This window comes from Anarhichas minor, unplaced genomic scaffold (genome assembly GCF_050575085.1).
Source record: "Anarhichas minor isolate MPS153535 unplaced genomic scaffold, ASM5057508v1 ptg000160l, whole genome shotgun sequence".
NCBI classification, from domain to species: Eukaryota; Metazoa; Chordata; class Actinopteri; order Perciformes; family Anarhichadidae; genus Anarhichas; species Anarhichas minor.
In genome coordinates this window covers 175,031-200,142 of record NW_027466606.1, presented here as the reverse complement: position 1 = coordinate 200,142, position 25,112 = coordinate 175,031, and the positions used below count along the sequence as shown (strand labels likewise).

At 40.4% G+C, this 25,112-nt stretch overlaps 3 protein-coding genes across 3 annotated transcripts; all 3 read right to left on the bottom strand.

Moving 5' to 3' along the window:
* Positions 1–2,254: 2,254 nt before the first annotated feature.
* Positions 2,255–11,117, bottom strand: LOC142943940 (tensin-4-like). The gene is made up of 12 exons (XM_076085512.1): positions 10,735–11,117; positions 9,281–9,617; positions 8,456–8,787; positions 8,265–8,360; positions 7,948–8,079; positions 6,241–6,333; positions 5,491–5,568; positions 5,295–5,357; positions 4,762–4,933; positions 4,563–4,631; positions 4,175–4,204; positions 2,255–3,185 (listed from the first exon to the last, which is right to left on the bottom strand). Exons 1-12 carry the CDS (start codon positions 10,988–10,990, stop codon positions 3,053–3,055), a joined length of 1,791 nt encoding a protein of 596 aa, XP_075941627.1. The 5' UTR covers positions 10,991–11,117; the 3' UTR covers positions 2,255–3,052.
* Positions 11,118–14,340: 3,223 nt separating this feature from the next.
* On the bottom strand, positions 14,341–17,412 carry LOC142943941 (C-C chemokine receptor type 7-like). Its single transcript, XM_076085513.1, has 3 exons — positions 17,130–17,412; positions 16,024–16,073; positions 14,341–15,743 (listed from the first exon to the last, which is right to left on the bottom strand). Exons 1-3 carry the CDS (start codon positions 17,143–17,145, stop codon positions 14,652–14,654), a joined length of 1,158 nt encoding a protein of 385 aa, XP_075941628.1. The 5' UTR covers positions 17,146–17,412; the 3' UTR covers positions 14,341–14,651.
* An 816-nt stretch (positions 17,413–18,228) lies between these two features.
* Positions 18,229–25,112, bottom strand: LOC142943928 (SWI/SNF-related matrix-associated actin-dependent regulator of chromatin subfamily E member 1-like). Its single transcript, XM_076085499.1, has 10 exons — positions 24,890–25,112; positions 24,535–24,578; positions 24,129–24,227; positions 23,136–23,216; positions 22,677–22,808; positions 22,283–22,454; positions 20,486–20,658; positions 20,264–20,365; positions 19,536–19,797; positions 18,229–19,457 (listed from the first exon to the last, which is right to left on the bottom strand). Exons 1-10 carry the CDS (start codon positions 24,894–24,896, stop codon positions 19,252–19,254), a joined length of 1,278 nt encoding a protein of 425 aa, XP_075941614.1. The 5' UTR covers positions 24,897–25,112; the 3' UTR covers positions 18,229–19,251.

Here is a 25,112-nt window from a genome sequence, read left to right as displayed (position 1 = left end):
TTGGGCGTATTCTTTGACGTGCCAGCGCCTGCTAGCCGGCCTATAATGACGTCAGCATTACATGCAGCTCAGTGTCCATGTGCAGCTATGCCGCGAGGTGCAGAGTGTGCTGTGATTGGTCAGTGGACGAGCACGTGACTATCGTGAAACGAAACTTAACAGCAGAGGCTTAGTCGGGTAGTGAATCACATCACGTGATGCAGCTCAGCCAATCAAATATGGGCATTCTGACAAGTTTCCTGACTCGAGTGAGATGTACCACACACCAAAGACACAGGGGGTTGAGACGAGGAAAGACATTGCAGAGCAGTAGTACTGCTCAATGTTCAAGTTGTGAAAGTAAAATCCTAAAATGAACTCTGTGGGTCGCGGCTTGTCATTAAGGAATGATGGTGGATCCCACAGCCAGACCAGCTGAGAACCACTATCCTACATGAGCGCAGAAAACATTATATTATCCTGAATAAAGCTTCTGCATTTTCCAAATGCTCTAGTGTTAATCAAATGTATTGTAAGCCTCGTACCGAACGGTTTAATACGCAGACGTACATGGTTACAGCCTTAAAAACTAATAATAGCTATGGCGCCATCATGTGGTTATAAGGTGGTATTTCAGCTGCAGGACAGCAGTGAAGGCCTAGGTATAAAATGCACGGCCGCCACTGCATCTAGGATATTACCATCCATTGCCACCATACCTATTATGTATTTTTAAATCAACATTGCTGATGACTGAATCTGAATTTTATCTCATCAAATCTGGACTCTGGCACGATAAGCATTTCCCATTAGGCTTTGGGCTATTTTTATAGTGTCAGAAAACCATCATCAAATATATCAGACCGACATCCATTACCTTACAGAGGAAAACAATTTCAATATTTAAACATATTTAAACATATTTCTTCATCATCACTCTAGATGAAGAAAAGTGTCGCTCAATACTGTGATTGTTTCAGTATGAGGTCACTGGACAAAAGAGATTATATCGACCGTATGAACTCATTCTAATCAGCACTTGGCCCAGGAGGATGAGTTCACAGGTGGATGCAGATAATTGGAGGTGTGGAGCCACAGATAACCATGAGCTGCTGTGAACTATCTAAAGGTGGATTTTTTTTGCATTTTTTCTTTAAGAGACTGTACAAAAATTATCATGGGGAGAAGGGTGCAGAAAAAGAGATGATTGTGGCTTTTGTTTTAGTAATTGAATGTTATCTCTTCAGTTATCACTTCATTTCTGCTATCACAATCCAATAGCAGCTCCGAGCTTCACCATATTCTGCATCTCAACAGAAAGCAGAACTGCAGTAAACATAAAGTAAAAGTTTTTTTACACCTTTTACTTTACTGTAGTTCTATTATTGGCCATATGTTTAAAGAACACACTCTTGTATTTTTTTGTGTGATTTTAGTTATTAATGGCAAATTGAATTGTAACAATTCAATAAACCTATATTACTTTAACATTTTGTTGTGAGGGAGGGTTTTGCAATTTGTTTCTAAGTCAAGTCATGATGCTGAAGAGGGTCATGCTTTTTAAAAAGTAAAATGTATTGTTCCCACCCTAATCATTTCCCTACAGTTCACACACAGCATTTATAAGAACATCAGCACTGAGAGATTCCTTGATTGTGTGTATATTAAAGGTATTTTGTCATTGAAGTTCATTCCTTTTGTGGAGAAAAAAAAGAAATCTTGCAACTCATGCTGATAATGTAGCTTTATTTTACGATGCATTATCGCAAAAAAACTGCAACAACAAAACAGCTCACTGTGATCTTAACAGCAGTGAGGCTGTTAACGCTCACCATGTGTCTCAGAGAATTTAGATTCCCTGCCTCAACCAGAGGAGGGCAGTATTTGTAAATAGATAACTCTGTAGTCAATGCTCAACTCGGGTTGTATAGCACATGCGATCTGTTACACCTTAGATTACGAGTTTTTATACTAAATTTTGAGTTGGCACCAAAGATATTAAAAATAAGAAAAGGACCATAGTGAATTGCATTTGAGTGCCTCACAATATATTATATTTAAAGATATTATCTATGCAGTTCTGTGCTTGATTTTGCTTTGCTTCATGAAGCACACTTCATTTTGGGAGCTCTGTAACTTCAGAATGAAGAATTATGCTTTTATCTAACACTTTATTATTTAAAATCAAAATAAAAAAGTGACTGTTGTGTTTTTTTTCTTTCATGTATTCTGTTTCTCTGTCTCAGACGTAAATATTTGTAAGCATGCACACACCCAAGTTCAACATGTTTATTTCTCATCATAACAATAAAAAAAAAAACATGAATATACAGAGAAGAAATTGTTTACAGTGCCGCATAATAAATATTCTGAACAATACAACTTGGGTATATGTAACATTTCTGCTTTGAAATGAAAGGACGTGACAATTGTTCAGTTTTTCTTCTATCTATTAACAGAACCTTCAAAATCCCTCATATCAAATCACTATCATCACATCACTATAATTAATCGCCTAGTGCAGATTCAACATCCGATTACACAAATGAGTTAACCATACCCTAACCTCTATGTAGGTGTTGGTTTCTAGCATTTTCTACAATATTTTCTACAACATTTTACACTGAAATATTTTTTGGGAGCTTCATATATCAAGAATTACATAAATATTGTTTAATTTGTTTTAACATATTTACAAACTGGTTGGACATTATTTTAACAGTAGCAGTGTGCCATTTAATTACAATCATATGTTGCTGGTTCCTTGTCTGTTATGTTCTTGCTTGACAGCTGTTCAGTCTTGTACATCTTCATATATGTATATACAGTTCCATCTGTCTTTTCAATATGACTTTAATCAGGTGACCGTGGTACGAGTCGGGATCGTCCAAAGCGCTTCTAAATCAATTTTGATGGTATTGTGTTTGGCAAAAACAGTAATTTATCCAGTTTAATAACAGCAGCAGAGACTTACGATGACCACCATATTGGACAGGTTACTTGAGAAAAGTACAGTGTAAGACAGACAGTGTTGGTGAGGTCTTAAGATCATGTTGTCTCCGTCCTTGTGTGTCTAAGGCTTGGCTATGGCAGCCTGAATAACCTCAATAACTTTGTTGCAAGACTGCAGAGGGTCATATTCTGCAAAGACGTGGCATACATTCTCCATGCCAGCCTCCACACCTTTCGCCACGAAGCCAAACATCCTATTGGGACAAAAAAAACGCTCGATTAGATTAAATTAGTCAAAGTTCAAGAAGAAGTGTTTTTTTAAAGTGGCAATAGAAAACCTTTCTACTCCCCCTTAGTTTCTAAGTGGTATTATTGCTGTTGCAAAGGTTACTTTTTGGTTTTCCTCAGTGGCTAATACTAGCGACAATCTTAGCAATTTATTCAGACCATCAGGGAAACGGCAAGATATACAGTATATTCAGATACATGATATTGTTATTCATTCCCAATGCTGCTCAGAATAATCACAGTCCACAGCTTCTCTGCAAACAGCAAGCTGTCTCTCCCTCTCCTCTTGCGTCACGCACAGGCAGTCTCTCCCTCACTGCCAACCAATAAGCTGTATGTGAGCTGACGTCAACAATATGCAAATGAGTACATGACGTCATCTGCCGCCTTTTAGAGCTAGTGCTAACTACTTTCATTGCAGTTGTCAACACTGCACAGGACACACTGCATTTTGTTTTCCACAATTACTTCGGTTCCGTCATTTTTGCTACAATGGATCGGAACAAATTGCAAAGAACTTACGTTGATACTCTTCGGTAACTGGAGACAGATACCGATCGATACCGTGGAAAACAATAACTCTGTCCCCTTCCTGTTTTGGTTGCACAATGGTTGACGCACTTCCTTTATGCTGTAAACGGAGCCTTCATTTTCTTGGGAGATTGTTCCCAGTAGCCGACAGAATTGCAAAGTGACAGCAAGACTTATAGGGAACCAATCTAAACACCAATGGATTCACCATTCTATAACCATTACATTGTGCAATCAACATCTACTTCATACTGTTAAAGCAAAAAACTTTACTATTGCCACTTTAAACACAAAGTTAAGTATTGCATGTCAGCCTGAAACCTGGGAGGCTTAACTATGGCTCGTCGTATGAGCAATAGGAGGAATTTAAAGTTAAATACAAAACATTTTTCTGACTTTGTAAGCAATTATAGTTCAAAATTACCTTGCACCAAAACTGGAACCTTTCAACCACCTGGAAGAGTTCAAAAAGAAAGTTTAAGATTACAATATGTTGACAAAAATGTTTTGTTTGACAAATGCATTGTTTTCACTACTGATATTTTGACGTCATAATAAGGAGAAGCACAGGTGTAATTAATAACATTAATGACTGCTGCCCTCTATTTAGATGTGGCAGTTTCAGCCCTGCTTGCTCGCTGTATGTATAATAACAACAAATAGACAAATAACCAAGGAGTACTAATGGTGATCTGCTCTTTGTATACAGTTACTGACATAAAAGACAATGCAACCATAATGAATGTCACATAAGAGTGTATTTTCTAAAAAATAAAGGCCTTTGATTTCATAACTTGTTGCTGTATACTCACAGTCGATTGTCTGGATCTTCACCACTGTAGCTCAGCAGGTGAGCAGGGTAATGGCGTCTGAAGAAGAGTCTGTGAAGAAATTATTATGGCTGTTAGAAATGATCAGTTTTAACAAAATGTTGCACACAAACCACCATGATTGGTTGTGCACTGCAAGTAAAATCTCAGCAGCAGGATGACAGGATGTGTGTTTTCTTACTTCCTGTTGATATCTGTCAGTGTGACACCCTTCAAAGACACCTTCAGGTTGACTATGGTTGGTATGAAGGAACCCGGGGCCTTCTCAAGTGTAGAGCACACCGCTTTCTGCACTGCACATGGGCCCGTCAGCATCTCAGTGTGGACAGCATTCAGATAGACAAAATTGCGAGCTATGGAAAAGGCAAATATTTTGGAGGTTAGATTAGGAATAGAGGTTGAATGCACATGCACATGTCATTAAATATGTAGGGTAATACATTTAAGTAAGTGAAACTCCCTCCCGGGATTTTATTTTAATTCTCATAAGAAAAACAGACATAAACGGGTCATTTGAAATATGATTTGGCCCAAATTTGCGTACATAGCATATATTTGTTGCTTACAGGAGACACAGTAACCTTTGATCAAAGCTGCCTTTTCTCATGCAGTTCCAATGGACAGGTCTATTCTCTTCTTAAGTGCTAGTAAAATGTACATGCTAATGTAAACAATTTGGGTTTGCATTCTTTATTATTTATTGATTTGTCCCACCTGTTCTACTCTTGTCCTCTGATGCTGGTTTGTGATTTGCGCTCTCCTCTGCTGCGCCCAGATCTGTGTAGACAAAGAGATAAGGGTTTTCATTTATCTACACACACACACACACACACACACACACACACACACACACACACACACACACACACAGAGACGAAGAAACATCCTGTGTCTTGCAATAATGGCCTACCTCTGGAGTGGAGCAGTAATTTGCAGGGTAAAGCATAGGCAGAAATACTGTGCTGGTAGACCAGGGCAGAGAGGCTACCTGCAAAGATAACACAAAAGCATTGCTTTGGTTAAGTACAAGTTCTAAAAAGAAACCATTGTCTTATTTTGAAACAAAAAAGGTCTAACAAGAAATGTAATATTTCAATGGCATTATTTTAAAGTGTAATTGAGGAGGGGGAGATTTTATGATTATTAGTGCTGTATACTTTTTTTTTGTAGGTTATTTTCTTGGTATGCATAGAAATTTTGCTTTTTAAATGTATTTCAATCCATTGGTTCATTCTAGGATCAATCTAGTTTAAAAATTCTAGATTTTGTTTTTTACACGATTACTTTTAAAGGTGGAATTGAAAACAAAATCTGATTCAGACTGCTGTGTGGTTACAGAGCCAGATATATTTCACTATAGAGATATCATTCTGTGGAAGCAGAGAAGAAAGAGAGCCACAATAAACTGTGATAATGGCTCTGTGGGTGTGAGAACACACCCAGTGAACTCATACTGAATAAAGAAAAAGATCTACCCACTGCCGCCCACCCATTTGTTAAAAGGCCCGACATGGCTGACTCAGTGCTGGTGGGGCAGACATCATCAGCCAGACCAAGGTGTGTACTCAACTTGAGTAGGCGAGTGCATTTTGAGTGAGTTGAGAAGGATCATTTCCAGATTATGTATGACAAAGAGGTCTTCTTGTTGACCTTTACTTACCAAAGTATGGTTCCTGAGAAGAGCCTTTGATACGTACGCCCTTAGCTGATGATTCAATAAGGAAGTGTCTGATGAGATCTGAGCTGCTCTCTCCTATAGATGAAAGAACAATTTACAGTGGAGTTAATGTACATTATATGATATTGATACATAAAAGTGATGGCACTGCCAGTTATTTCATGGCTTATGGCTGATCAATTTAAAATATATATATTTTGATTATTTTAACTTATTGATTTATAATGTCCTGAGCAACATATGGGCTGAGAAGACTCTAGACAACAACAAACACCAAGATGATCCCACCGCCAACTCATTAAAAAGCCAACTTAACAAATTAGCTTCAGACAACCAAAATAGGAGTCAGCTATTTTTTCAAAAAGATGATTCTGTCGGTTGCTGTACATGAGGCATTTAATCGCAACATCTAATTCATCTTGAACAATACCAAGATCACTAAAAACACATAAACGCTGCTCTTCAGGAATGCCTCTATACTACTCCATCGACTCCATCTGCCAGTGTCTGTTGACTCTTATAAATTAAATTCAAAATATGGGTCTATGTAGTAGTCTTTCACTTGAATGTTTTTTCCAAGTTTGCACTTGTTTCTGATCTCAGTGTTCATCGGCCCGTCAATGTGCCAGGTCTTGCTGATTCATTATATCATTGAGCTGCCCCCACCACAGTTGACGCCCACATGAATGCATTATGTTTTGGGGTTATCCGTCTGGTTCATTAGGCAAGGCAAGGCAAGTTTATTTGTATAGCACATTTCAACAACAAGGTAATTCAAAGTGCTTAACATAAAACCATTAAAAGCATCAAAACATAAGGCAAAAGAAAAGGAGATTTAAAAACAATTAAGAACATTCATTAAAACATTAAAAAACAGTGTAAGAAATAAAATACAGTAGTAAAATGCAGGAAATTGATTAATATATTAATTGAATCTGGTTCAATTAAAGGCAGCAGCAAACAGAAAGGTCTTCAATCTTGATTTAAAGGAGCTGAGGGTCTCAGCAGACCTGCAGCTTTCTGGGACTTTGTTCCCATTAACGCAATATCTCAGGAATGCCTGGAGGGAAATTCTTAAAAAATTCTAAATGTCCACTTGGACTCAGGGATGAACTGATTAGAATTTGGTGGTCAAAGGTCACTGTGACCACACAAAAAAAACGTTTTTGGCCATAACTCAAGATTTGATATGCCAACAATTCCACACAAATGTCTAATTGGATAAAATGATGATGTGATGACGTGTTGGACAGACATGGACATAAACTGCAACATGACTGGTTGGCGGAGGCATACAACCACGAGGCGGTAATTCTAGTTTCCTCTTTGATTGCTTGGAGTGCCATAAACATCGGGTTTTCTTTCATGTTTACACAGCGTATACTGTGGGTGGAAAACATAACAGCACTGTCTCCTGCCTCACCACAGATAGCTGGAGGTCATCAGACATGCCCATTCACATCAGCACAGTTGGGTAAGTGATTCCTTGTTCCTTCTAGACCCCTGTTTATAGACAAATGACGACAGCTGCACTATGGCACACTATGTTCACATCTGTGATTGTGGTAGTTGTGGCATTCATGACCTTCTCTTTGCTGTATCTGACCAAACACTCCTATGACTTTATAACAGCATGTGATTCAAAATGTGTCATAAGGGCAAGCCACCCGACTGTCAGTAAACGTTTACCTGGGTTGGTGGTAGCAGTGATGTTGGTGGCCGTTTGGTCCACCTTCATAGCCAGACCAAAACTGCCTCTGTGGGAGGTGCTGTCTCTCACAACAAATGCTCCTACTTCCTTGTCCTTTACCAGAGCTTCAGCTGGAATGAATGAAACATCACAGAAAAGGCCTTGAGACAGTTGCAAGTGTGTGTATCGGTACTGCAGAGTAGTCCTACACCCCTGAAGGAAATGATAGTAGATACTGCAAGATAACTTCAGAGCTGAAGTAAAGCTATTACGTCTTCAAAGAGTTATTTCTGGAGTAATGTTTTGAGGTTCTCACCTTCTGCTCTGTTGAAATGTGGACGGAACCAAAACTTTGAAGTGTCCATGACGAACTTCATTGAGGGCTGGCTGCCATTAAAACGGGCTTGGAAACCTTTTACAACCACAAAAATATGATAGTGAGGTCAAATACTGTTTTACATACAGTAGCTGCCACTAAAATAGACTACTGTGAGATGTGTGACTCACTGTGAGGAGAAAATGGCTTTGAGTTAGACACGTGGACGGTCTGCATTAAATCAACTTCTTGTCCAGGCGACTGGATGTGCAGATCCGGCTGTGGTTCACCGTTGACTAGCAGTACAGGAATATCGCTCAAAGACCGAGAGAGTAAAGCAGGACTTTTCTGTGCTCCTTTGCCTTGAAGCTCCTGCAGGTGTCCTCGCTTGAACAGCGGGGGCTTGTCTGGGCTGTGCCTGTTCTCAAATGCTGTAGTTCTGGACCCATCGCTAAAGGAGCCGGACGTGTGAGTGAGGAAGAAGTCTTGAAAGTCAGCGTCTTCACTGGCCAAGGACAGGTTGCTACGCAGGGAGAAAGAGGATATAATACAAATATACAGATCAACACGGTGTACTAGTAAACTTTAACATCACAGAAAAGGAGAAACGTTCTTCCTGTCTGTTACTGATGGCACCACATTTTTTCTCGGAATAAATGGTTACATTTTCCTGTTTGGTCAGCTTCTTAATACAATACAATACTAAGCTATTCAAATAATACACAGGTTCATATATTCATGTTTTTATTTTAAACATGTGCAAGGCACAGTGAGTAGGGTGGCCTGCCACTGCTATTTATAAAAATACCTGTTATCTTGCATACAATACTGAACTATTAAAATAATGGACAGATTCATGTTTGGAAAAAAAATAAAATAAATTGTCTAATCAACCAAAAATTCCGCGGACCCCCTGTTGAAGACCTCTGCAGTAGAGTTAAAGTTTTGCTGCAAATTTACAAGTCACTGCATGTTAGAGATTCATATTTTGGACTGGCTTTAATTATGATTTTTACCTGCCAAGGATGTAGCTGGTGTCTGAGCATGTTGACATGGAGAGTAGCGAGACGCCACTGTTTCTGTTGGAGGGTGACAGGCGCATGGATCCTTGGGAAAAGGCTGCGTCATGTTTCGCTGACGGATTTCGTCGGGCTGCACTGCCACATGGCAGCGGAGGCAGGGAGGATGTAGGGGAGTTGGAGAACACCAGTGTGCCATGGGGACTGCAGCGGACACTGCTGTATGTAGGGATGGGTATACTGGCTGACACAGATGGGACCACAGTGGGCAGGGAGCAGGGAGAACACCCTCTAGGGACCAACACGCAGTGGGAGACATCTTCATCTGAGTCGTCTGTGAATGGCGAGGGAAGTGTTAGCTAACACACTGGAAACGGATAATGTGGAAAACCCCTGCGTGTTGCTTGATTTTGCTTATTTCATGCCTTTTTTTGTCAGCAAAAGGGCTTGGCCTCCGTATGTAAACGCTTAGTTGCAAAATATCCTAATAAAGACTTCCATATTTGTCATGCAGGTACTTGCTTGCACAGCTCAGATCATTCCTTCCAAAATATGTGCTTTGAATTGTGCATTTTTGGTGTTGCAATGATACCAAATCACCAGGAGTCCCAACTTGTTCTTGAGGGATCTGTCTGCCTCACTGTGTTAATGGGCACTGAGTGAGTTCATGCCCTCAGGAAAACATTGAAGCCTGTGGGCAATGTGTTACTGGTGGTCGTCTGCAACCGAAGTTACACAATAATGACTAATGTTGAAACAGAAATATATAAATGTGTCTGAGACTACTGGCAGGTGCCGTGGTGAGTGTTGTTTCAAAGGGGAAATACTGTATTTTGCAACAATGGTAAAGAAGCACTAAACTTAGCGCATTCATTTTCTCTTTAACTGTTTTAACTGATGAAATGAACCTTTCTTCACCTGATTTCTCATCTCTGTTGCTTGATTTCCTTTACTGCACTCTGTCTCATAAACATGCAACCAAACATCTTTCAAGACAAGATGAGCAACAGGAAATCCATTTGTATGCTTTGTTGACTCTTGTGCACACTTTCTGATCAGCGCAGGTCTGAGTGAAGACACCCCCGTACCACCTTCGGTCTACTTCAGTGATCTTCTCTGTGTATGCAGCCCAACATGTGCAGGGTGTGGTACTAGTCTGGGCAGTAATCCCAGAACAGCTGAAGTGGTGCAATTACCCCATGATTTAGAAAAATTAAAACCACCTCAAAAAGGAAGGGTACATTCCCAAAGTCCCAGCATATGAGTACTATTTGTTCTATAATGGTGACTGTGGTTTATCATGCTCTTTTTCACACCCAAGTAGGTTGGAGGCTGTTATTTGTTGCCCTTTGTTGACCTCATTGATGTGTTTTAAGTAAGAGACATAATATGGCAATAAAAGTTTGAAAAGTGTAGAAACAAAGGGAAGTGGCTTTACAGTCGCACTGTACCTGTGGGAGGGCTGATGCACAAAGGACTTTTGTTGACGTCAAAAGGTTCAAATGTCGGATCCAGTTCCAGGATGAGCTGGTTGAGATTATCCAGGGAAATATCAAGATCAGGGTCACCATGGTTACTGCTGGGCTCCGTGAGACTGGGATGTTGATTGATTGTCTCCTGCGGCCCCGAGTCCAGACGGATAGTTTGACCCACTCTCAGGACGTGATTGGGTATCATTTGGGACATGCATTTAGCTGTAGGCATCATGTTAGGAGAGCTCACAGTCTTCTGTGACTACTGCAGACATGAGATACAATGAAGGGAGATCAGTTACACCTTCGGGTTACACCTTCGGTTACACCTTCTTTACTGGAAGGATAGCCTTACCTTTGTCCTTTTTTGCAAAACAGACCCATTAAAAGCCCCCCCCCCCCAGATACTCTTATTCATAGATAATTTAGTGCATTTTGGCCACTGTTACACTATGCATAAACACCTATCTCAAGTTTTTCATTGTTGCCTTCTTTTACTAAGTCAACATCTTCCCAACATTTGCAGTGGACTTTGCAGCTGCCAGATTTAAATAAAATATGTTCTTCAATAGATGTGATAGATAAACATTGTTTTCAGTATTGACATATATTTCATTTCATCGCCACCTATTATGTGGATGTCCAATTAGTGCTGATGGTAAATGTAGTCAATTGACGCAATCAATTACTCACTTTGTCCTAAACTGACCGAGAAAGCTGAGTTTTCTTGCCTGTGGAGCAGAACCTCGGACTCTCACTGCTGCATTTCTTCCGCTGTATACTCTGTCTTAAATAAATACGGCTGAATATCCCAGAGGTACAGACAGCAAATCCAAGCTGAAATTGGAGCCTGTAGTTCTTCCTTGCATTCCACTACATCACTGTCACAGCAAATGACGGCGCTGGATGCAGGAAGCACAACAGATTATGCAGCTGCAAACTCAGCTTTGGTCAATATCGACTACATTTATTCATCAACACTGATTGGACTTCCACATAAAAAGGTGGCAAAGTTTCCCTTTTAAGCTAAATTAACTTGACAGTAGTAAACAGTTTGTGTCCTACAGTGCATAAGTCAGTACATGTAGCGCAAGGCTTTTCATACAACACAATGAATAATGACACAAGCTGAGTAAATGTCTCAATTCAATGCTGATATCAGCATGAATAGCTGTTCGGGAAGGGTGCGTCATATGAGGAATGATCAGATCATAATATGTCTCCCTCTCCGTTTCAGACGAGGAGTGGTGCTCAATGAGTCACCCAGGTGACTCGTGGTTACCATAACTACGATAGTGTTTTCCATAAACAGCCAAAACATTTCTTTTAAGTGGTCTACAGACAAAATCTGCTTGTTTTATGGAATAGTCACATCTTTTTAAAAATGTTGAGCAGCACCCACTTAGGTTTACAATTCCTCATCTTGGTCAATAACATAGTGTGCCATGAAATACAATGGGCATCTGAGCTGTAATGCAAGAACTTTCGAGTTATTCAGCAGTATTTCATTTTAGGAAACAAGAGCAGACATGTGGAGCATCCTAATTTGCTTTAAAATAGCTTTTTATCTCCCTGCTAATAACTGCTGCAGTAATAATGATAATAATAATAGACACAGTTTAACTGCAACTGATTGTATATCTTAAGTTGAGGTAAAGAAAGGTCATCTTACCTTATTTTCTTCTAGTTAAGATTCTGCAGTTGTAATGTTTTACTCTTGGACTGTTCACTGTATTACCTCAACTTTTCGTGCGTTGCATGCTTTTATTAATAAAATCCCAACCCTTTTCCCTGTGAGCCTATCAGCAGTGAGGATCACTAATCCCTGCTGGCTCCGGCTGATGATGTCACCATAGCAGTGTAAAGTTTATGAATGGAGGGGTGTTTTTTTTTACACCTTTAACTGTACTAAAGAAAGTGCTTCAAAAGAGACATGTGACATTATTCCACAACATAGTAATGTTGTGCTTGTGTAAACACTTACTCACAGCTGCTTCAACGTTAGCATGATGAAATATAACACTGGCGAGGGCATACAGTAGCTGTGGAGAGTGTTTGCAGAGAATGCTGTGTTGTAGGAATCATTGAAACAAGCAGGAGCTTCACTCCACTGATCCTGTGTGTTGCATTATCATCCATCATCACAATCTGAAATTAGCTTTATATCTGATTTTTTTCTGATTTCACTGATGATGTAGAGGATTTTTAAGTAGAAGATTTTACAAAGCTGTGGTGGTGAGTTTATTAGTGCTACTGAATATTTAGATTTTATTCACCGTGTGAAGGTAAACATGGTATCATGACACAACTCAAGCTGCACCTGTGAAGGAAGCTTTTTTTTATGTTAAATGTAAAAAAAATATAATTTTCTTTACAGTCAACCTACACACTGTGCATTCTGGTGTGTTTAACAGCATGGGATAACTTGGTAAATTGTTTTAATAAAGCATGTCAGTCTGCTCTGGAAGTTTATGCCTCCCTTAACCTTAAAGTCAAGTGATTTCTGGATTAATGATATCTGGTGTGTAAAAGACTTTAGGATGCTGCATTTGCCATTCCTTTTCTTAGAAGCAAACTTAAATCTGTGTTTCTTTTTGCTCTAGCAACTCAAATTCAAAAAATACCAGCACCGGGGGTCTGATCCCAGACTTCCCATGACTCCCCAACGGGTCAGCAAACTCTCTGTGGCTGCCATTATATAGGTTAGACCCAGCGCTGTGGCTGGCCACTAGCCGGCTGTAATTATAATTTAGTTGAGCAGCGAACTGAAGATCCGTCTCCCATAGCTGCCGATTGCTCTCCTCCCGGTGAAGTAGTCTCCTGGTGGCGTGAAGGCGTTTTCTCGTCGACACTTTGGATTTAATTCCATAAAGAAACTATCAAAATGTACACTGACACAATAAACACAATACAGGCAGAAACCCCACGGGAAGCTTATAAGTTAGCAGTGTTATTTTGACCGTCTCTGGGTTTCAGCAGTTTGGTTGAATTTTGCATATTCTTGCCCTGCTGTTAGTTAGTTGTTGGAATTGTTATTTGTTATTGTTTGGAGCGTGTGTCCAAGTGTTACACATTGTAACTTTAAGCCTTATGCCTAATTTATACTTTGGCCAAAAAGCTTTCACAGAACTTCCGCGCCCCTCATGAAAAATGTGCCTACGCGCCAGGTGCCACAGAGGTTTGATTGAACTTGAGCACAAGGAGGTGGGATCACTGCCTAAAGAATTTAAAAACAGCACGTCCAAATAAAAAGAAATGACATGCATCTGCCTCAGCACTACATGTTCCTGGCCCGGACAGAACGGGCACTGCTGTAGAAGTATAAATCATTAGCGTCCTTTGAGAAATGTCTTCTGGTTGTTATGCAATCTGCACAAATGCACAGTTTCCCTATGCCAAAAAACTTTGTTGTGTTTTCATAACACATATTAGGATCCATTTGTCCCTGAGCATAAGTTAATGTGTTTTTGTATTTATTAAATCCACACTAATTCTGTCAATGCACCACTTTAAAGTCTTCAGTGATTCTAATCTTATTGGTTTGTTTTTCAATATTGCAAATTGTTTAGAACACAGAAAAGAGACTGTGATTTGTTCTGTTTATTGAACATGATTCGGTTGAGCTTTTCATTAACACTGTGAATTTCTTGAAATACTGTACACTGTAGCCAACGCAAACAAATAACCAAAGCCTTGTTTCATCATAACTGATGAGAATAAACACTATCAAGAGACAAACAACAAAAAACAACAAAAACCCAATTGTCATTTAACCTCTATATGTACATGTATATGTACGATGTTCTGTGTTTTAGTTGAGACTTTTATCCTAATGTTCAATAGTCCACTGTGTGGTCTGCAGGAATGAATTGCCGGTTTTTCATACTGAAATAGCTTTAAGGAGAGAATGTGGTGGTGGTCTCCGTGTCGGTGGCCCCTGAGCTCCTCCTCCTGCCCCTGGTATACCTGATGAACCAGGCATGGCTCATGCAGCCCAAGTCCTTCAGTAGCTTCAGGAGGTCATGACGAAACTTGACGCCAATAAATGCGTAGACGAAGGGATTCAGGCAGCACCTCAGGAAAGCTATGCACTGGGTGACATCGGTGGCATAAAGGACATTGTTCTCGTAGTTGCAGTCTATGGTTCCTCCTTTTGCTGTGACAACTGTGTTCAAAATCAAGACCAGGTTATAAGGCAATTGGCAGAACAGGAAGACAGCTACCACAGCGAGAATCACCTTGATGGCCTTATTGCGTTCAAAGCCACGAGCCTGGCAAAGGGTATGGACAATGCTGCTGTAACAGATGCTCATGACCAGGAGCGGGAGGGCAAAACCCAAAACAATCTGGCTGGCCTGTATTTTGACGCGGAGCATGTCAGAAGTGCTGGAGTAAGGGGTGCAGGTGTTGTTATTGATTGTGCTGTAGGTCATTTCTGGTATGGAGAAGATCAGTGCCATCACCCAGATGGCAACTGATGACACCTTGCTGAGAAACACTGCCTGGGAGCGGTAGCGGTGAGCAGAGATGGCCTTGGCGATGACGAAGTAGCGTTCCACGCTGATGAAAGTGAGAATGAACATGCTGCTGTAGAAGCTGACCTTGTAAATAGTGTGCATGGCTTTACACACCACCAGACCCAGCACCCATTCTGCCATGGAGTTGGCTGCCCAAAAGGGGAGCGACAGAGCAAAGAGCAGGTCCGCAAAGGACAAGTTGAGCAGGAACACGTCCGTCATGGTCTTGAGACGCTTGAAGTAAAAGAAGGTGAGGATGACAAGTAGGTTCCCTGCCAGCCCCAGAAAGCAGATGATGGAGTAGAAGGTAGGCATGAACCAGCTGCGGAACAGGCGGTTGGATTCTTTCACACAGAGCTCAGGATATTCACCATAATCCACACTGGAGTTGTCCAGGTAGTTCATGATGGAGAACTCATAGTCCGTGACAGTAATGTTGCTTTTATTGAATTCATGTTGAGACATGGAACACTGGAATCAAAGTCAGATTAAATGATCAGATAAAAGCAAGTAAAGTAGAGCAAGTAACCAACACGTTTTTTGTTTTTGGTACACCTGTTCAACCACTTCCTTAGAGGAAATATTGCTTGTGAGGGGGAGGTCGTGGTTAGTTACCTGCTGCCTGCTATTTTCCCCTCTAATACAAACAAATACGATGTGGACACAAATTGCTACGAATGCGTTAACATCTTGTTATCTTTCATGTTTATAACTCTAATAAGATTGTGCTGCACTTGTGTTTTAATCTTACCTTGAAACTCATTAACAGTATCAGCACAGCTGGCAGAAGGTTTGGGAGATCTGAAAAACAAATGAATACATTTTTTGAAGACCAAGCACTGTAATAGCATGATTGACAATATCCTTAATAAGCTGTATAGACGACTATTATTTGTAATGTTAGAGAGTAATAGAATGATCAGTTAAAGGGGTGCTGCAATCCCATAATGTCAAGGTACTCGTGAGAGACAGATTTACAAAAGAAGGGTCAAAACTGAATAAAAAATAAAGAAAATATCTTGAATTTGACTCCCTAGTATGAGTTAAACTCCAAAATTGCTACACTAGCCATAATGCTACCAATAGCGTCTCTCCATTAGCCCCTACCTGCCTGGTACATACATACGTATTTTAAACTACATAAACCCAGTTAATAACCCAGACTTTCTGTTGTACATGTGTAGTGTCCAAGCCCAGACTGAGATCATTATTTATTTTATTAGACTTGACAAAAAAGTTATTCTTATCACTAGTAAACTGACCTTTATGTGGAAAATTGGTGGAATTCCCCTGCTAGCCTGTTGCTCATATTCTCTGCTTGAATGTGTTTTCAGATTACTAGTGACACTGCCGTGCATATTATTGTTCGATGTAAATCTTTCCAGTGGATGTGGTTTTAGTCAGTAGTTTAGTTCTGCATTTGTATTAAAGCTCTTAGTAATTGTCATTAGCCAACATTTCCAGTCATTGACACTGTGTTGTAAAATGTGTTTTATTACACTTCAATACAGACTGCATATAATTTGACATTGGTAAAACCATATGTGTTTTTTACAGGGTATATGTCAGTAATTGCTATTTGGCCAACTAGATAAGACAGATATCTGTTTATGTTATTGTCTATCTAAAAAATAATAGTAATCAAATATGACCATTTAGATTTTGGTATTTTAGGTCACTTTTTTCAGATTTGCTTTTGACTATTACTATCATAACTATGATTACCTTTAACTTGTTTATTATTTCAAATACTGTATGATCATTTTGATGCCTTTTTTTTTTTTACATGCATTCATTCACAAAAGTAAATACAACATCCTTTTTACTAGCTTAGTTAAACTCGAATAAGGTACTCACCGCTGAGGCCAGTCATGTTGACTGAGAGTAGTACGCTGCACCTAAAGCCACTAAACACAGATGAGTTGATGAGTCGGTGTTTGATGGTGGTTTCCCTTTTGTTGAAATGAAAAAAACAACTGTCTCCGTGAAACCTTTTTTCTCTTCAGCCCTGAAGTATCATGTGAGGAAACCACAGACTCCAACTAAAATGTCAACCAAAAACTTCTTCTATTTTGTGGTAAAATAAACACTTAAAGACAAAGCTAATCATGCGCAAATCATGCACACGTTATCCACACACTCGAAAAAAAAAAATGCAACAATGCCCAGTTTGCCAGACTCATTTTGGGGGTTTCAGTGTATTCAACTTTCGCACTTAACATTCAAACTGTTATTTGTACCTCACAAGAGTAAATATTAAGTCATCATATAGTTTTATACAGTATTTAATAAAACATGAAGAGAGACAGCTTGCTTTTCTTAAAAAGACAATTCTGTTAAAACCAGGAGTTATTTGCTTGTATTTCCAACAGCCTTTCTTTTTGCAACATTGTACAGTGCACAGTTTTATGGAGACAGTTGTCGTGCTGGACAGCAGATGAGGCCTACAATGAGCTCTACACGTCTGCACACCTGTGTCTCTGCGGTTGTGGTTTCTTGCTTTCACTTGAGGCAGTGGTAACCGCACGGAACAAAATGTGGCAAGTTGCATTGCAGGCGACATGTGTCACATTGAAACTACAGCACTATGACGTCTGATCATTACTCCATGCTATGGGAGGCTTAAATCATAGAAAACATGACAAATAAGGCTTATATCTCCTATCAGGTCTAATTCTCTCCTTTAGGCTCTAATGCTGAATTTTGTGACAACACAAAATAACTTTCAGGAAGGTTGCTAGTTCTGCACTGATAACAGGAAATCAGAACCATTCCCTCTCATCTTACCCACTTCCCTTACCTACACTGTGCAAAGGACTAATAGCTATGTGAATGCACTGCACGTTGTGTGCAACAATGAATGTTTGATACAAGCCTCTGCATACCTGTTTATCGCATACTTGTTTGTGATCTTTTTGCTTCAAATGTTTTTGTGAACAACAATTGAAGTGAGAACTTGTTCAGGGTAGAAAAGTTTATTGGTATAAATATGCAAAAAGGAAATTCATTGTAAGACTGCATGTTTATGAGTGTTCTTCAAGCTGTTTCACGACATGAAAATCCATGTTTAAGCAAACCTCGTCACACTGTGTACACAATTACGGTACGGAAAATTGCAATATTCATCATGACAGACATGTTCTAAGCATACTGCTTTTGATTTGATTGACAGCTAGCAAACTTGAGAACAATGGTAGTCGAGCATTGTACAGCATTGATGATCATGTGATATACTTATTGGATGAACTGGGACAACCAATACACAAAGTTTAATAAAAATGCTGATAATAAATAACAAAAATAGCCACTACTGATTACAGACTGCTGAGACAATACTGTCACTGTAATACTGATACGGAGAGTAAACTAATATTCTCCTGCCAAGGAGATGGTCACCCAGCATCACTCTTCACAAGTGTGCCAACTTATTTTCAAACATTGCATCATGCAAAAATAACAATCAAAGCAACAAGGGCATTACAATACAAAGGACAAAGTTAAATATAACACTGAACTATGTTTGTTTCATGTGACAGCGTTTTTTCAAATAGCCAGCCTTAATTTGCGACAGTCTGGCGTCTGCGAGACAGAGTGCTAGAGATATGTATCGGTGTGTGCTGAAGAGGGCTCGTATGGGTTCTTCCAAATGGCAATGAGGCCTGTGGAGGAAATATAGTGCTTTCACATGGGTGCACTTAGCAACCATTGATTTTAGACAGGACCTTTGCTTTGTCAGCTTTACATTTTTTATCATTTTTTTTGTATTCAGCGCATGTCTGCAAGCCTTGGTGTTTTCAAACTCAACTCAAACATCCTCTCTCCCTCAGGCGTGTTAAAACATTGAGCCCATCTAAATGTTCTTCATATTCTTTGACAAACTAAGATGTTACTGTGCAATATATGTTATCAGAGGGTGATACCGGAGACCGGCAGACGCAATGATAGCCTTACAGTTCACAGCTGGTGAACCTTGTTGGACTCAGTGGGCTGCTTTTGCCCTGCTGGACCCCTCTGATGGCTCACTAGTCGGGGCATCTTCTGTCTGAGCAGAGGTGGTCTCTGAGCCTGTGTTACTGTCGCTGGTTCCCTCCTCCATGGCTCCCTCTGGGACGCTCTCCTTGTCCTCGGATGCCCCCTCCTCACTGCCTGGATGAGTCTCGAGCTCCTCTGAAGCTTTTGGCTTCCCTGAGTCAAAGAAACAAGAAGATTGCATGATGTTAAACATGACGAGAGCTAGATAACAGCAAAGCCAGCGTGGCTCACCTGGTGTATCTGTGGCGTTGGATTCTGCTTCCTCGCCTTCTTTGTTGCTACTTTCACTTTGAGAGTTTTGCTGGGACTTATTGCCATGTGTGGCACAGATGTGTTTTTCTTCTTCTGCCAACACACAGGTTGGGGCATCTCTTGTGCCTCTGTCTCCTCCATCCTTATCGCGTTCTACCATTCGTTTGCGAGCTGTCTCTTCTGCTGCAGAGATCTCCGTAGAAATCTTCTCCATGTCCACTTCCACCTTCAGACAGCACAGCTTTAAAGCACAGTAATGTGGAATTTAATGTGGAAAGGTGGAAACGATTGCTGCACTCTTTTCACTTTTCAAAGTTTAGTATTGGTTGAACATGCATGTGCAGGTTGAACACAAAGTAACAACTTAATGTAACTGAATAATGTAACTGAATGAGTTACGTTCATAACTACAACACGGTTTCAGTACATGTTTGAAAATACTACTTCTGAGTCAGTGAATAGATTCTGTGAAGGATAAATGGCGCCGCCTGTTGTGAACAGTAGACAGTGCATTCAACTGCACAGTGCTGCATCTCATTTCAGAACAAAGGTTATTGATTAGGGCTACACACTGTAACCACTAACGGCTATATGATTGCTGTAAGGCAGATGTACACTGGCACATAACCAGAGCTGCACATTGTACAGGTAAACATGCCAAATGAAGCTTGCGTGTGGGCAGAACGATGATGTCAAAGATGGCGTACCCTTTTGAGCTCATTCGTGAACGACTCTGTGGCATCGATGAATTTTCTTTTCTTGTCCTGGTGGCGGTCTTCAATCTGAAGCAACTCTGCTTCCAATTTTCTCTGTGACACATGACACACACGGTTCCACGTGATTATTACATTATTAACCCATAAAAAACAAAAGCTGTGTGCTAAATGCCACCGTTATGTGACGATTAGAAGACCCCAACGGGATCGTACCTGGTGCACCATCAGAGACTGGACCTGGCGTTTGAGGACCTGCATGCGAGCAGTGGTAACAACTGAGCGCACATCTGGGACTACGCTCTCACTGAGGATCTCGCTGATCAGACGGTGGTTGCGTTGGAAACGAGCTGCAGCCGAGTGCTTTATTGAAAACCCGTCGTCGTAATCTGAAGAAATAAAAAAACATCTGAGTTATAAATAAATATTCACACACCTGCCTGTCAAAAGGCAAAGAGTAGAGATGTGTTACACAGTCACAAGTATGAGAGGCTTCGGCAAACTACGACACTCGTGACAGAATGATGCAAATACTGCTGTATCAAGAAACTATAAACAGGAGGAGGATATTGCTCAATATTTATACAGAAAGAGGCTTAAGTATAGGCCATTATGTGAAAAGACATCCTGAAGCAAAGCAGAACCGTTATTGTAAGGCAAATGGAACAAGCGCTTAATTATAACCCAGTGTAAGTGGACACTTTCAAGATGTAGTCTGCAATTTCCATTCGTCTGCAAATGTTCTTCTTTGTCTTAAATGTATACTCCGCTGACATTTAGATACAGGATGATGGTGCAAGAAGAATTACCCCTGTTTACTTCTTCCACACTGCAGTGATAAGGAATCAAATCCAGATTAATTCAAATAGGATATTTTATTTAATTGTATATTTTACAAATGTGTTCAGACTAAAATACAGAACTACAGTAACTGTTAGAATCATCTTTGCCAGTGATTACAACTTGTTGTTCAACACTATTATATGCGAGGCACTCCTTTTTGGCTTTGTTGTGGCAAAACTTTGCTAAAACCTCTGTGCGATGCAACAAAAGCTCTCATCACGTGAAGTTGCTGCTGTGTGTGCACCCATGTGTGGGTTTCAAAGAGAGCAGAAATGAATCTCATCTGCCATGTTGAACGTTTCAACGGTGCTCAAGTAGTTGGTCTAACACCACAACAGGAAACAGTCAAGTAAGACATTCTGATGTTAGTGTGTTTCAGTCCCATCAATGTGTTGAACTTGGTATTTTTTACATGTTTTGACAATACTCTGCATGATTAATGTTGTTTCAGGTTATGTTGCATTCGATTTTAAGTATACACGGCACCTGCTGAATGGCAAATATTGTCCCGATTACATTACACCCATTACAAACGTTCAACAAATACTGTATTTATTAATAAAGCCCAATCTCTGAGTATGTAGCCACCCGGAGAGCCTACTCTCATTTAATCATTGACGTACGTGCAGTCTTATAAGAACATAACCCACTGGGATACAAAGTCACATTTTTATGGTCTGGGGTGTTTCTGAATAGCAATTGGTTTTATCTGTAGTTTTCCTGTTCATCATTATCGTCTACTGTAACCCTGCCCGACCCCAGACAAGCATCATTTCCTTGAGGTGGGTGTAACTCAAACGTCTTCTTCTGGCTTGGGTGTTTATCGTGTATGTGTGTGTGTGTGTGCGTGTGTGTGCATGTGTTTGTGTGAGTCTTAAAAACAACAGACAAAAGAATGTAAATTCTGCAATTACGTCTAAACCAATGCCAGGAATACCTACAAAATGGAAACAATTGTGCAAAACATAAACGTTTTTTTTCCATTTTGCAGCTTGAAAGCAGAAATGGGATTTCAAAGGTAGCGTTACCAAAAATGTGGATGTAGCGGTGTAGAAAGGGGGGGGGGGGTATAACACAGTGTCAACTCCGTGTGGTCATGCTACAGTAAATAAAGCTCTGTCACAGTGCTCTAAACCTTGGGAGACGAAGCATTTAGCTGAGTGGCCTTACCATCTGGATCCTCCGCTGGCTGAATGCTTATGTAAGGATCGCCCTTGTCCAGTCTGGACTGCCTCTGGCGGCTCTCCTCTTCCAGGGCGGCCTCGGCCCGGCTTTTTGCAGCGACGTAGGCCAGGTAGGCTGGCGAGTTGTGATAGGCCTTCATGCTCTCGTTATACTCAATCTACGGCGGAAAAGATGAAAGGACTGACAAGGAAACCGAGATGGCAAGCAGACACAGCGTGGGCCCTCGTTTCTATCAACTACGACATGATAGGGAAAGAGGTTTAGTCAGGACTGTTAGGAAGCAAGGAATGATGACAGGAGGGACCCACAACTGTTAGAGACACATCTACTGGTCACCCGTCAGAAAACTCCCATAAACACCCCTTGTTAAACAACCAACCTTCTCTGCTTCGTAGTCATTCAAATAATCCTGTTTCTCCTCATCAGTGAGGTCCCTCCACATGCCACCGATTATCTTCCCAATTTCCCATAGCTTCAGATCAGGATTGGAGGCTTTTACTTGATCCCAAACCTGGTGATGAGAACCAGACATGGGTGTGGAGTTGGGTTGGGTTGGAGGGGCTTTTGGTGGTTATCTCTTTGCAGAGAGGTCACAAACCAGAGGAGGCCGTGTGCTTTAAGCTTCATCTCCAAGTCGATAAATCCCACTATGTGATGTGGACAGTCTTGGCTTAATTTAGCTTGATACCTACCTCGATAAACAGCTATTAGTGTCTGAAACAAAATGTACGTCTTACCTTTTTTTTAGCTAATAGAATATCTTAAAAGCAAAGCATCCCTGTCTTCCAACAGAGCACATCATGTTGCAAAATGCAGCAATCACACACTTTGCACTTACCTTACGACTATATCTCATATATGGCATCAATGGCTTATCGGGTGGCTTGGGCGGCTTTGGGATATTTGTTCCAGAGGAATTCTGGTAAATAAAGAAAAAGAGTCACCTTAAGGCACTGTTGCTGTGGAGTTATCAGGCAACCCTGTAAACACTCCTGCTTACCTCGGCTAAGGACAGCTCATGAAACTATGTGCAGGTGCATGTTATGTAATATGAAATAAAACTATCCAAAAAAAAGACTTATAAGCAAATACAAGATGCATCAAAGTAACTTTTTATCAGTTCAATTAACTTGATTTATTAATGACAGTTTAAATTACATTTATAAATGACATTTATTAATGAGGAGCCCTACAGAGTACAAAGGAATAGCGCTGACTGTGAAAGGAAAATACAAAAACCCAACTTAAGCTGAGATTTGCCGATAATGCCATTATTAGAGTCAGCCAACCGCAGCTTGCATGCAGCGCCTGAATTACAGCTCAGCAGCCAGAGCCATGCAGCGAGTCTGTAATACCATGGCAGCACTGGTGGCATGGGTTACTTATTTACATGGCTGTCAGAAATGCCGTCTTTGAAAGGCAGGTGGAATTTGAATGCACACAGATGGACTCTTAACCAGCCTGCACTGTGATGGAGACAGCAGAGGGAGTCTAGAGTGACACGCATTACAGGTTCATTCTCAGTAATAGAGGGAGTTAGGCTTTTCATACGGACCTTTTTTTCTGCAGCATCTGCTCTTTTAACAGCAAAATATGTATCTAAACTTATTTGCACTGAACAAGCAAAGGTCGATCTTGTGAAAAGCTCCAACGCTAATGATGCTTGCAGAGGTTTCTGCAGTGTCTTCTTTTGACTAAGCAGGCTGACTGTTTAGTGTTGTGTCAAACTTAAGTAGAAGTGAACTGTTTTATTTTGATTTTAGTTTCTCCACTTGGGTCTGCGTGACATTTTTGGTCACCTTACGTTTTCTGTTCATATTCATACCGTTACCCGACTGTTGCTGCTTTGGCTCCCTCCCAGTCTGTAGTTGTTGTAGGCCAGATGGCTGTATGGGTTGTAGCCCACAAACCCGGCAGTGTTGGGCATTTGCTGAAGGAAATAAATGAGACAGAAATATGAATGAGAAATTACATAAAAGAGGATGGGGGGGGACCCCAACACAAAACAAAAATAAAGTAACCAATGAAAAAAGCTGGGAAAATGCAAAATAAAGAAACTTGCATTCATGCTGAGGCAATAAAGAAACAATCATTTCAGAAGCAGCGGTAGTCAGTCTGGATCCTTAACAGGGTTTGTGGATTCAACAAAAAAACGAATCTCTTCGAAAAATGTAAGGTAAAGCATATATTAAAATCATGCACTTAAATTAAGTGTCCAAACAGCAACATCAGCTTACTGTTGTAGGGGCGGGGGGAGGGGGCGGGGCATGTGATGGTCTCTCTGTTGTGAGAGAAAAGGTCCAAATGAAACATCAGCATCAGTCAAGTGAAACAGCATTTTATTATTTCCAATTCTCTAACATTCATTCTTAGCTAACCCTTTCACAGTTATTTCTTCGAAACAATACTTGCTGTCTATATGAAATAAAACCATCAGTAACAAATCACAGTTAAATCAATTCTGTTCATCATAAATAAACTTAAGATATTAACGTGTTATGATTGTGTCACGTGACATGGATTCATGGACACAGTCTGATGTGTGTGATACTTTATATCATAACGTTAGCTAAAACACTCCCAGGTCCTTACTTGACATCTCTGCAGTGAGGAGAAGGTATCAGTGTGTTCCAGTCATTGGCTCTGTAATAAACACATTTTAAGAGCAGGATAGCGTTTGATCTCGTATTGATGAGTTGAATTATGTGGACAGGGTGGTTCCTACATGGTACAAAACAAAAGAGATGCCGTCGGTGACGCTGGCTAGAAAACGACAATACTTTATTATCTGCAGATATTTTGGATATAACTTGCA

Excerpts from the sequence above, each read along its gene's own strand:
- LOC142943940 (XM_076085512.1), bottom strand. The coding sequence starts at position 10,990 with ATGATGCCTACAGCTAAATGCATGTCCCAAATGATACCCAATCACGTC. Across the intron at positions 9,618-10,734 it reads GTGCATCAGCCCTCCCACAG|ACGACTCAGATGAAGATGTC; the intron begins GTACAGTGCGAC and ends CGCCATTCACAG. Across the intron at positions 6,334-7,947 it reads CACTGCTACCACCAACCCAG|GAGAGAGCAGCTCAGATCTC; the intron begins GTAAACGTTTAC and ends TTTCATCTATAG.
- LOC142943941 (XM_076085513.1), bottom strand. Across the intron at positions 15,744-16,023 it reads TACTGTTAATGAGTTTCAAG|TGTTCCATGTCTCAACATGA; the intron begins GTAAGATTAAAA and ends CTTTGATTCCAG.
- LOC142943928 (XM_076085499.1), bottom strand. Across the intron at positions 23,217-24,128 it reads GCCAAAGCAGCAACAGTCGG|AATTCCTCTGGAACAAATAT; the intron begins GTAACGGTATGA and ends TTTATTTACCAG. Across the intron at positions 22,809-23,135 it reads ATATGAGATATAGTCGTAAG|GTTTGGGATCAAGTAAAAGC; the intron begins GTAAGTGCAAAG and ends TCTCATCACCAG.